This window comes from Capra hircus, chromosome 11 (genome assembly GCF_001704415.2).
Source record: "Capra hircus breed San Clemente chromosome 11, ASM170441v1, whole genome shotgun sequence".
Lineage (NCBI taxonomy): Eukaryota > Metazoa > Chordata > Mammalia > Artiodactyla > Bovidae > Capra > Capra hircus.
In genome coordinates, this window is record NC_030818.1 from 70565876 (window position 1) to 70577300 (window position 11425).

The following is an 11425-nucleotide window of genomic DNA, read 5'->3' on the forward strand; positions in this document are numbered from 1 at the left end:
CACCATGGGAGCCACAGAAGTGTGCAGATATAGCCCCTGCCTCATAGTGCTGCAAGTTCAAGAACAGAAATAAAAGGTGAGCAAATAAGTAGGTGGGAGGTGGCTGGACAGCACACAGGCTGGATGCCGTGTGAACAGGGCCCTTCCCCACATCCCGAGGAGGCCAGGGAAGACGTGACGGAGAGGGTGGACGTGGAGCTGGCACTTGAAAAATGTAGGAACTGACCAGCAGGCCAAGGATAAGAGGCTCATTTGGGGCTGCAGGGAGGTGCCGTCCTCCAGGGAGGGCTGGACACAGGGGTATTGGGGAGCGGCGGGTTGCCACTCAGGCTCCCACAGAGCAGTGAGGTGCATGGAAGTGAGGGTGCGTGGAAGGGGTGTATTCGGGGAGGGGGGGTGGATGAAAACAAAAGATCAGGATGAAGAGCTCAGGGCCGCAAGGAGATGGGGTAGGAACTCCAGGGGGAGGTCAAAAGGGAGCCAGCAAGTACAAACTAAGAGCAAAGGCAGCGGCGAGCAGGGGTGGTAGCCTCCGTATTGTCTCTCGTTGTTCCTCATGGGATGTGGCAATCTGTTAGGAACAGGAGGCAAGAGTTGAAAATGATGCTGAAATTGGAAGTTCAAAGAGCACGCCTGCACCCCCGTGGAAACTGGGAGGTCATGGGGGAGAGACAGCTAGGGGAAACACGAAGAGCTCCATCCGCGATGCTGTGGTGGGGGTATATTGTGGCGGTTGCCTCCAACGCTGGATCTGCATCAGCCTTGAGAGCCCTGGGAATGCTCAACAGGAGGAGGGAAGCCCAGGGGACGCAGAAGTCTCCCATCCCACTTGACCTTGGAAGTCACCTGCACAGATAAGACTCCCAGGGGAGAACAAGGAGATGGAAGCGAAGAGTTCTGGAATACATTTAAGATACAAGGAAAGAGGGGGCACCCAGGAGACTGCCTGGAAGTCAGGAAGGTGAGGAAGGCAAAGAATTCAAGGACATCAACAGCTCAAGAGCAGTGGGATGGGTGGAAGGGTCACTTATCGGGGGCCAGAGAGTCATGAAAGCCACCAAGAACTCTCAGAGGGAGGAAGAGGTGGGTGTCTGAGCAGAAAATGAGGAGGCGGTGTCGATGGTGAGGAGGTGGAGGCCGGTGGGGGAAGAGGTTGGTGGAAAAACCGAGCAGAGAGCTTAAATCCAGGAGCAGGTCCACAGATGGGCTCCCACACTCCACCAGGGTACAATAAGATGTGGACATGTCTTGGGACAGAAGGGGAGGTGATGTGGGAGACAGAGGACCCTTGAGAGAAATAGGTACAGGAGACCCCAAAGAGAGCGCTCTCTCTCCTTCTCCCTGTCTCTCTCTCTCCCTCTCTCTCTATTCACTGATTCTCTATTCACTCTCCCTATTCACTGATTCCCAGTTTTTTGATTCCCTTTTTAGTCCAAAATTTTTGTAGACTACCCCCCATACATAGACACAATAATGCTTGCATTTTTAACGTCCATTCATTAAGAAAATGCACCATCACTAAGAGCTATCATGAATCCAATAGCGTTTTAAAAATATTCACATTCTATTCATCAGGGCAGCAACCACACCTATCAGGACACTGGTAGAAGACAGAGGTCAAGACATTGCTAATTAAGCCTATACACCCCCCTGCTGGAGTCAAGGGCCAGCTCTGTGACTGCCCCAGGTCAGAGGCTCATGGTGGAGGACCCTGCCCTCCACACATCTGGCCCCCAGAGCTCTGCCCTGGTGTGGAGACTCAGTCATAGGGAGTCCAAGCAGATCTTGGAGGGTAGAGGAGAGAGGACCGCAAGGTAGTTTTGATTTAGGGCTGCTTACCGTGTGGTGGGGGGCCTGAGGCCCGTGAGGATGTCCTGGCCAGGAGGCAAGAGGCTGGGAAGGGAGCCAGGTGTGCGGGAGGTCCCAGCGGGTACCTTGGCCTTGGGGATGGGTGGGATCACAATGCCTCCCAGGGACTTGTGTATCTTCTCATCATTGCAGTGCAGGTACTGTTGGGAAATCTGCACCTGGGAACAGCGGTCGGGGAGGGGTCTGGTCCATGAAACAGTTCACTTGGATGCTCACTTCCCAGGTGCCGCACGCAGAGTGGTCCCTTCTATCCACAGCACTGGTAAGTATCCTGTTTCTCTAATAACACAACCCTGGGGCCTCTGAGCTCATTGTTTCCTTACCATTTAAACAAAAAGGGGGTCCTCTCATTCCTACTCCAACCCCTTTAGCCATTATTATTAGTTGTTTTTGTGTTCTCATTTCAGAAAACCCTAGAACATCAGAGCTGAAAGGGATCCTCAAAAACATCAGGTCCAATTCCCTTATCTTAGTGCGAACTGAGGCCCAGAGAGGAAAGTGACTTGCCCAAGGTCACACTGTCAATGAGGGCAGAGTAGAAACCAGAACCTAAATCTCCTGAGTCTTAACCCAGTATTCTTTCCCCTCTGCCACAGTCCCTTGCCAAAATGAGGAGGGTCAGAACCATAGGAAATTCTGGAACATTTAGATCAGAGAAGGCTTGAGAACCATCACATGTAAGATGGATAGTCACACAGCATCTGCTTAGGAGGAGCCAGCTCGGTACCTCTGGGGCAACTACTGGAGAAGATACCTTCAGAGATGCTCAGGGCCCAGGAACAGGGATTGGTAAAGGATCGAAAGAAAAAAGAAGCACAGAGAGGCAAGACTGAGAGCAGTCCAACTGCCTTACCTCCTGGGCACCCGGTCTCAGCTCCTGGGGACCCTGACGGCTCGTGGGCGGGTCCAGGCCCTTCTCCTTGGCTCCGCTGGCTTCTGGGGTGGTGGGGATGCTCTGGATCGGGGGCATTGGCCTGGATACCCTCAGCAGCCTCTGAGAGGTGGCCCGGGGGATGACAGTCCTCAGGGGAATTCCTTTGGGGCCTCCACCAGGATCCAAAGAGGCTGTATGGGATGGGGATGGGGAGTAAGTGAGTCCCCAGAGTGTGGGGAGTGGAGTTAATTCAGTTGCTGGCAACAGGGCCTTATGTCCTGGGGAGGCTGGGATGGTGAGAGGAGGGGACAGATGTTCCCCCAGCGCCAAGCCCACCCCTAGACTGTGCTGAGTGTCCTTTCCCACTCCGGTAAAATTTGGTAGAAAGTGTCAGTCAAAGTCACCTATTTAAAATTCAGAATAAATTAATTAAATAATTAAAATTCAAAAGCAGGTTGGGTAGAAAGGGGAACAAAATCAGTACTGAATTAGGAGGGAAGGCAGCAGGCTCTAGTCCTGTATCCACTTGAAAGCCACTGGGTGGCTTTAGCATAGTTGGCAGAAGTGGAAGGAAAGAGGTGGTCAGATCTGTGTTTGAAAAGAATTCCTCTGCAGTGAAGACTAGAAGGAGGCGAGGGCGGGAATAGGGAGTCTGGTTGGGAGCCACTGCAGAGGCCCAAGTGGGAGATGGCATTCCAGGGAGGAGGCAGGGGCTGTAGAGAGGGTGCCCCTGACCACCTCTGACCCCAGCTGCCAGTTGCACACCTGCTGACTCTCATAGTCCAGGTGGCCTGGGGTCCCTGACCTTAGGGTTGGGGTCTGGGCAGGGCCCAGGGCTCACCATGGGAAGATGCTGCCAAGCCCTCCGAGAGTCTCCTTTTCTTGAGCTTGTCCTTGATCTGGGTGGTGTCCCGGGCCACACTGTTGGCCTCTGACTCCAGCGAGGGGAGCGGCACCAGCGGGTGGGGACCCAGAGACAGGGCCACGAGGTTCCTGGGGTGGCCATTCTTGGCCTGCCAGCCCTTCAGGGGAGCATCCAGCTTGAGGCTGCCAGGGTCCCCACGTCCACTCAAGAGCTGTGACGGCTTCTCCAGGAGGGTGCTGGGCGCTAGCTGGAGGGAGGCTGAGACAAGAACTGCTATGCTAGAGGAGCCTACTCCTCCAACTTCCCTGGGTGCTAACACCACCCAGGCCCCAGGACCTCAGCTTTGCCTCCCTGGGGCTCACGGGGCCTTTCTGCGGTTCCTAGGAGAGCCCCGCTTATTCCCTGTTCTGGCGGGAGCCCTCCGTACACCTTCATCCTTTGAGGCAGAGAATTGAAAAGTGAGGTGAAGTGAAGTCGCTCAGTCATGCCCGACTCTTTGTGACCCCATGGACTATAGCCTACAAAGCTCCTCTGTCCATGGAATTTTCCAGGCAAGAGTACTAGAGTGGGTTGCCATTTCCTTCTCCAGGGGATCTTCTCGACCCAGGGATCAAACCCAGGTCTCCCACATTGCAGGCAGACACTTTACCATCTGAGCTACTAGGGAAGCCCAAGGACCCACCTAAAACCAAAGGACATGTCCAGCAGGGACCAGGGTAAAATTAACGCCTGCCCATGGCTTGAAGACACAGTCGGGCATCTAAACACACCCATCTCCTTCCTCCAGGATGAGGTCTAAGCTCTGCTCTGTGGTCACTGACCCTGTCTGCGTGGCTGCCAGGTGGAATGGCCCATCTCTGCCCCAAGGCCCCAGAGAGGCTGCTGGGACACTTGAAAGCCATTTCATGTGATGGAGTCACCAGGCCCGTGCCCCTGTCTCACCTTCTCCAAATGTCTTCAGGCTGGAGTCACTGCTTCCACCTGGGAGTGCAAGGGGCCCAGCACTGCTCTGGGGAACGCTGCCACAGTACACGGCCACAGGAGCCGGAACTTTGGCTGGGGACAGAAAGGCAGGGAGAGCAATGTCTTAGAGTCCACTAAGGCCGGGATAGGGGACAGACAGCCTCAGGCACTCTGTGGCCCATCCGCCAAATCAGAGCCTTGCCCTCAGGTGGGGGCTTGCCACCCTGACCCCAGCCGGCCAGGGCACCGTGCTCCCCACCAAAGCCCCCTCTTCCCAGCCCACTCCACGTGACTTCTCCCAGCTTTTCTCCAAACCCTCCCCACACTGCACCTTCTCAGCCTCCTTCACGGGCTCCCCGGTCCTTAGCCCTGAGCACAGTGGCTTGTTCCCTGAACTGCTCAGGCATTCCCAGTTCTCCACACTCCTCCCAAGGGGTCTCCAGGCCCCTTCAGAGGCCCCTGCCAGGAGCAGCAGCTCCACCTTACAAGCACCCATTCGCTCCAGGCAGGACCTCTGACTCCCTCACCCTCCAGGGGAAACGGGCTCACACAGCCGGCTCCAGGGGCAGCGCCAGGCCTGGAATGCTGTTTCCTGATACAGAGTTGGCCTCACTGTCTCCTGCCCTGTCAGCTGAGGAAAACGGGGGCCACTCAGCCCTCCCATGGACCCACTCCTGCATCCGTGGCCCGTCTTCATGTTCCCACTACAGAACACTGCCCTCAGTCAGCCCATCAGCTCAGAGAGCGGAGGCAAAGCCCTGGTTGAGGAATCTGGAGCCAGATAGGGAGCCCCCCACAGGAGGCTGAGCAGGGAGAGCCCACAGAGAGCCTCGCCCGGATGGAAAGTCTTGGCGGCCCGACCACATCTCCCAAGCAGAGCCCACGGGAGTATCCAAGGAAGATCCCCACCCCGACAACCTTCCTTGGGGCCCCTTACCTGGGGGCACATCGTCACGGGTGCCCATGCCCTGGGTGGAGGAGGCACCTGGGGGGTTGTCCAGAGGCAGCAGCTAGTTTCTGGGCCGTGAGCACAATCCTCAAGCATCCAGAGGACCCCAACCTATAACATCCAGGGATGTATGATGGAGAGAGGCAGAGAGGATCCGTACAAATCACAAACCCTTTGTAAACCACTTTGTGGGAACGAAAGCATTCTTTCTTCTTTTTTTTTTTTAAGAGCTTTAAAATTTTTATGTATTTTTGACTATGCCGGGTCTTTGTTGTTGTGCAGGGTTTTCTCTAGATGCAGCAAGCAGAGACTCTTCTCTAGTTGCGGTGCATGGACTTCTGATTCCTTGGCTTCTTTTGTCTCAGCACAGGCTCTAGGCACTCGGGCTTCGGTAGTTATGTCACGTGGACTTTATAGTTGCAGCTACCGGACGCTAGAGCACAGACTCAATAGTTGTGGCCCAGGGACTTAGTTGCTCCCAGACATGCGGGATCTACCCAGATCAGGGACTGAAACTGTGTCTCCTGCATTGACAGGTGATTTCCTTACCACTGAGCCACCAGAGAAGCCCTTAAAGCATTCTTTTAGTAAAGAAATCTGCCACTGGCTTCCCAGGTGGTGCTAGTGGTAAAGAACTCACCTGCCAGTGCAACAGATGTAAAGAGACATGGATCTGATCCCTGGGTCAGGAAGATCCCCTGGAGGAGGGCATGGCAACCCAGTCCAGTATTCTTGCTTGGAGAACCCCATGGACAGAGGAGCCTGGTGGGCTATGGTCCATAGGGTTGCAAAGAGTTGGGCGTGATTGAAGCGACTTAGCACTTGGCAAGGACTGAAGGGCACTTTTAACATTCGGACTCTCTTGGACACTTTAAAGTTTCCAAGTCCCCAGGTTGCATAACTGTTCAGTTCAGTTCAGTCGCTCAGCCGTGTCCGACTCTTTGCAACCCCATGGACTGCAGCATACCAAGCTTCCCTGTCCATCACCAACTCCTGGAGCTTGCTCAAACTCAGGTCTATCAAGTCAGTGATGTCATCCAACCATCTCATCCTCTGTCATCCCCTTTTCCTCCTGCCTTCAATCTTTCCCAGCATCAGGGTCTTTTCCAATGGGTCAGTTCTTCTCATCAGGTAGCCAGAGCATTGGAGTTTCAGCCTTAGCATCAGTTCTTCCAGTGAATATTCAGGACTGATTTTCTTTAGGATTGACTGGTTTGATCTACTTGCAGTCCAAGGGACTTTCAAGACTGCATGACTATAGACAGTCCATTGTGTAGACAGTCCATATAGACAGTCTGCATGACTGTAGACAGTCCATTATGAAGAATGCCAGTGAAACGCATGAACCCAGCTTTGCTGGTGGCTTCAGCGTTGACACGGTCACCTCAGGTTCTTGGGGAAGGTGGAGCTTATCAAGGGGGAGTCTGACACTTCCTTTCCCCACCAGTTTCTACTTTCCTCATTACTCTGGTAGCTGCCCTGGAACCTCGTGCTGAGCCACGCTTTGCAACCCCTCTGATCACTCAAGGATGCAGCAGGGGCTCTGCAGAGACTAACTCCCCTGTTCTCTCAGGCACACCGGTCTTCTGCACAAAGCTCCTGGCCCTCATTCTCATTTTGTTGACCAAGCCAACCTCAGACACTCCCAGCCATTTCATTGTCCTGAGCTGACCACTCGACCCCTCCAAGCCTCTTTCCAGCCTCCCTTAACCCTCCAGGGTCAGTCTTCCATTCCTGCCCTTGACCCGACTTCTTTCTTTTCCCATGTAATAAAGGTCTCACCGCAGACTCTACAAGTTACTCAGTTTTATAAATTCTCTGCTGATATCATAGTGACCCGTTTCCACCCTGACAGGTAGGGAGGTGAATGACCAGAGATGATCAATGAGAAAATCAGGACAAAGGCCACAACCTTCCAAACCCCCCAGTTCCTGCCCCAGAGTAGGTCCCTTGAGATACCATCGGGGACAGGGCAGGAGGCAATGCCAGACTCTTTTTGCTGAGCAACAAATCCTAACCCAGGAACTGAAAACACCTGCCTTCTCTCTGGAAGCCGGCCCACCACGTCCCCACCCAGACCCCAGCAGGCAGAGCAGCTCCTAGCAACCCCTGGTCAAAGAGAGGTTCTGGCCCAGCCTCTGAGTTCGTGCTGATTGCAGCCTCCAGCCACTCGGTTTTCTGAGAATTTTCCTCACAATCAGAGGAGAAGGCAACTGCCTGTCACAGCAGTGACAAGCAGCCTGGAATAGCTGAGAGACGTGCCCCTTCTCCAGAGCCACGTGGAGGAAGATTTTATTCCACGGGTCCCAACACCCCACCTCTCGCCTCTCTGAGCAAGAGACTCAAGAATGTGCCAAGATGGCTGCTTCCAGCAAAACTCAGAAAGAACGTTTCTGGTGGGACAGACCGAATCAAAGTAGACAAGCTGGAGTCCAGGCTTTGGACGCCACAGACTCCTGCTACCTGAGTCTAACCGGGGTGCAGACTTTCTGTGTGAATCACATGTGGAAACGTGGTGATGAGCTATAGCCCTTGTTCTCAGTCTCAGCTGCAGATCAAAATCTCCTGGGAACGATTAGAAGGACAGATTCCAAGGCGGCACCCAGACCCCCACAGAAGCAGACTCTTCCAGGGAACAGCCACTGGGCTTTGTCTGGTCTTTCTCTTCCCTTAACTCCTGAGTGACTCTGATGTTCACACAGGCTATAGTTCAGACTCCCTGTATAGGAAGACCCCAGCCCTGACTCTGACCTTAGGCTATCAAAGTGGATATGCTGTTTCAGTCTCCCCATAGTAATCATGTCTATGAAGCTAAAGAGAAGATTTAGAGCTGCCTGAGGATCCAGACATGTAAGGTTCAACGGAACCTTCTGAGCAAGACTGCCTCCATCCCTCTCCCCACTACCTCCCCGGCAGACCAGGATGGCCCATGTCCCTCCACGCCCTGAGGGACATCGACAGTGTGGAAGGGAACGCGGAGTACCAGGCAACCCAGCAGAGTCCCTTTCAGGCCTCCCCTCTCCTACATTCACACCCTTGACCCCTCAGGCCCTCAGGGTCTACTTACTGGCCTCCCCAGTGCCCGCCAGTGGGAGGTGTCTACACCTGTGTACGGACAACCATGTCTTCTGTCAGGACAGTGGGTGGCGCCTCCCCAAGGCCTGGTGGAAACTTAACTTTGATCTACACCCAAACTATAAAAACCGTAGTCAGATATTCCACTCCAGATGACATCAAAGCTTTGGGGTTTGGCATGGACAGTACTTAGTGCTGACCTTTGAGGCACAATCCACCAAACCCCCGTTTGACCCATCACTGTCCTGGGCATCAAGGAGTGACTGTCCCCTGATGGGAAAACCTAGTCCCTGACCTAAAGAGCTACAGTGAAGGGGTTCTGGGGACCAGGGTTCACTCCTCACCCCTTGATGCTCTGAATCCCCCAAGGTGGCTGGCTCCTCCACCCTCAGTCTCAGAGTCCCCACTCAGGAAATGCAGTGACCTGAGGTAACTGACCGGTGTCCACTCCTTCCACTAAAACTATAGCTAAAGAGGTTCCATGGTGACCAGTGTCACAGGAATGAAGAAAGGTGACTGAAGGGGACTCAGGTTTCAAGTAGAAAGGGAACAAACAGGTATTGTCCTGGGAAAGAATGTCTTCAGCCCCAAGGACAAAGTCCCCAGCGTCCTGTGCCTCCCTCGCACAACCCACAGGGTCCACCTTGCCCCAGAGGGAGCTGGGCAGAGCTTGGTCCTCAAATGAACAGTCCTCAGACAGGAAGGCAAGGCTCTGAGGAGGGAGGAAGGGTCAGCACATGGGTACTGGGAGGGGGTTGGCCCCCAATCCTGGGACGTGGGTTCCAGGAAGTCAGAGAGCTCACCTGCTCAGATGTGTTTGATGGGAATGATGGTGCCATGTCAGGGAGAGAAGAGAGAGGAGAAGGGAAAGATGACTGAATCACCAAACCTAGAGTTTGAACCCAAGGTATGTCCCCGCTGAAATACCCACTGGAGAGGGGCCTTGGGGGTAAGCAGCCCTCCCACCCCACCCCACCCCACCCCCCAGGCTGCCCTGAACACCCACTTGGGACTTCTGGAACTCTGTTTTGAGGTTGACACAGGGAGGCTGGGACCTTGCCCTGGCCCTCTTGAATGAACCTGGGCAAGTTATTTAATTCCTCTGAGCTTTGATTTCTTCATCTGAAAAAGTGTTCTAACAAAGGATTTTGTTAGGATTCAGTGAAGTCATGTATAAACATAATTTAGTACCATTGCCGATAGTTAATCACTAATGTCGAGTATTAGCTCTTTCCCTCCCCTACCCTACATGTAAACACACACACACAAACGTGCAAACCCATGCTATCTTTAAAGTAACCAGGACCAGCCCTCCATTCCTCCAAAACAGACCCAGGTGAAACAGGCACCCCTCACAAGGAAGAGACGACACGTCTACCATGTAAGAGGCTCAAACTAGATGAATCTCCAGCTATTTTCACAGTGATTCTATACTGCCCAGGCAATGCTTGTTGCAACACCTGGAGAATCCAATCCTTCCTGATCCCGGGTAGGGATGGGCACATGGGGAGAGCCTCAGTGCTATCTGACTAGGCACAGAGACCCTCCATGGAGAAGCTGCATCCTCACTGGGCTGGGAAGGAAGTAGGACCTAGATAGGCAGGGAAGTAGGAAAGGCAATCCAGGCTCAGGAAACTCTGAGCAAAGGCACGGAGGATTGAATAGGCCTGAGTTTAGTGTTTGCAGGGAGGGCCCAAGTCTAGGCAGGTAGTCGAGGGCTGGTACCTGCACAGCTCTGTCAAGTCTGGGCTTGTTCTGCAGGCAAAGGGAGCTCTAAGGATTTCTAGCTGAGAAATGACATCATCTAACCTGTGTTTTCATGCAGACCCCTCAATGGGAACCCAGGACGAACTTTCCTAGGGAAGGAAGTTTTTGACAAAATTTTAGGACCCAAGCAGAGACACTAGCTCAGCCTCTGGACGAGGTACAGAAAATATGCGTGACTTAACCAAGATTTGCCTCTAATGTCAGAGTTTAGATCTGACCCCTTCCTGTACCCCAGGTGTCTCCCCTGAAAATAATCACCCTTCCACAGCTCCACTCCCATACATACTTCGTCCCCTCCCCCCATAAGAGGTAGCCCACCCCATAGACTTCCAGGGAAAACTCTATGTTCTTGGGTGACTCACTGGACTGACCTCCTAAGTTCAGCCTATCACTGAAAGTCTGAGATCTGCTCACTCATTGAGCTGTATGTGAGGAACTGAAATCCAAAGGTGGATGAGATTAAATTCTAACACCTGTGAGATGTGTGACCACAGACCTGTCGCCAAACTTCTCTGAGCCAAAGTTTCCTTAACTGCAAAAATAGAGATATTGCCTACCCCACTTCAATAATACATCCAATAAAATACAAAATCATTCAGTACTGAGTCTGGCCCCTAGTAAGCAATCAATACCCCGTGGCATCAGTTCTGCATACATACTGTAATGAATGAAGCTCATGGCAGCTGGCGGACAGATGTGGGTGGACAGGGCAGGAGGTTCTGGAAATAACCCTGGAGAGAGAAGAGAAGAGTGTGATTTCAGGCAGAGGTGGTTCAAATGGGAGAACAGGGTCAGATGTGAGAAAGAAGCAGGAACCACATTAGCAAGACAGGGAGACTGATGAGGATAGGAGGGCTGGGAGAGTCTAGCCGAGTCTCGGGATCTGATGAGAGAGCCGGAGCACAGGGCACCTCTGCTGCTGAGATGGTGAACACAGAAGCAGGTGCCAACCGGGAGAGACCCTTAGTCCTGGTTTGGACAGGCTGGTTTGTGGCTCCTCCAGGGCCCCCAGGTAAAGGCATCCAGAAAGTTGGTTTGAGACTCAAGAGAGGGTGATCTGGGC

General features: G+C 53.4%; 1 protein-coding gene across 3 annotated transcripts in view; it reads right to left on the reverse strand.

Moving 5' to 3' along the window:
- Positions 1 to 5607, reverse strand: part of FAM179A (family with sequence similarity 179 member A) — a 45307-nt gene extending 39700 nt beyond the window's left edge. For all 3 annotated transcript variants that reach the window (XM_018054773.1, XM_018054772.1, XM_018054771.1), the window contains exons 1-5: positions 5509 to 5607; positions 4551 to 4664; positions 3585 to 3866; positions 2723 to 2934; positions 1840 to 2027 (exon numbers count right to left, since the gene is read on the reverse strand). In XM_018054773.1, the coding sequence (XP_017910262.1) occupies positions 1840 to 2027; positions 2723 to 2934; positions 3585 to 3866; positions 4551 to 4664; positions 5509 to 5536 (824 nt within the window). In that variant the 5' untranslated portion in view covers positions 5537 to 5607. The remainder of the gene's footprint in view (positions 1 to 1839; positions 2028 to 2722; positions 2935 to 3584; positions 3867 to 4550; positions 4665 to 5508) is intronic.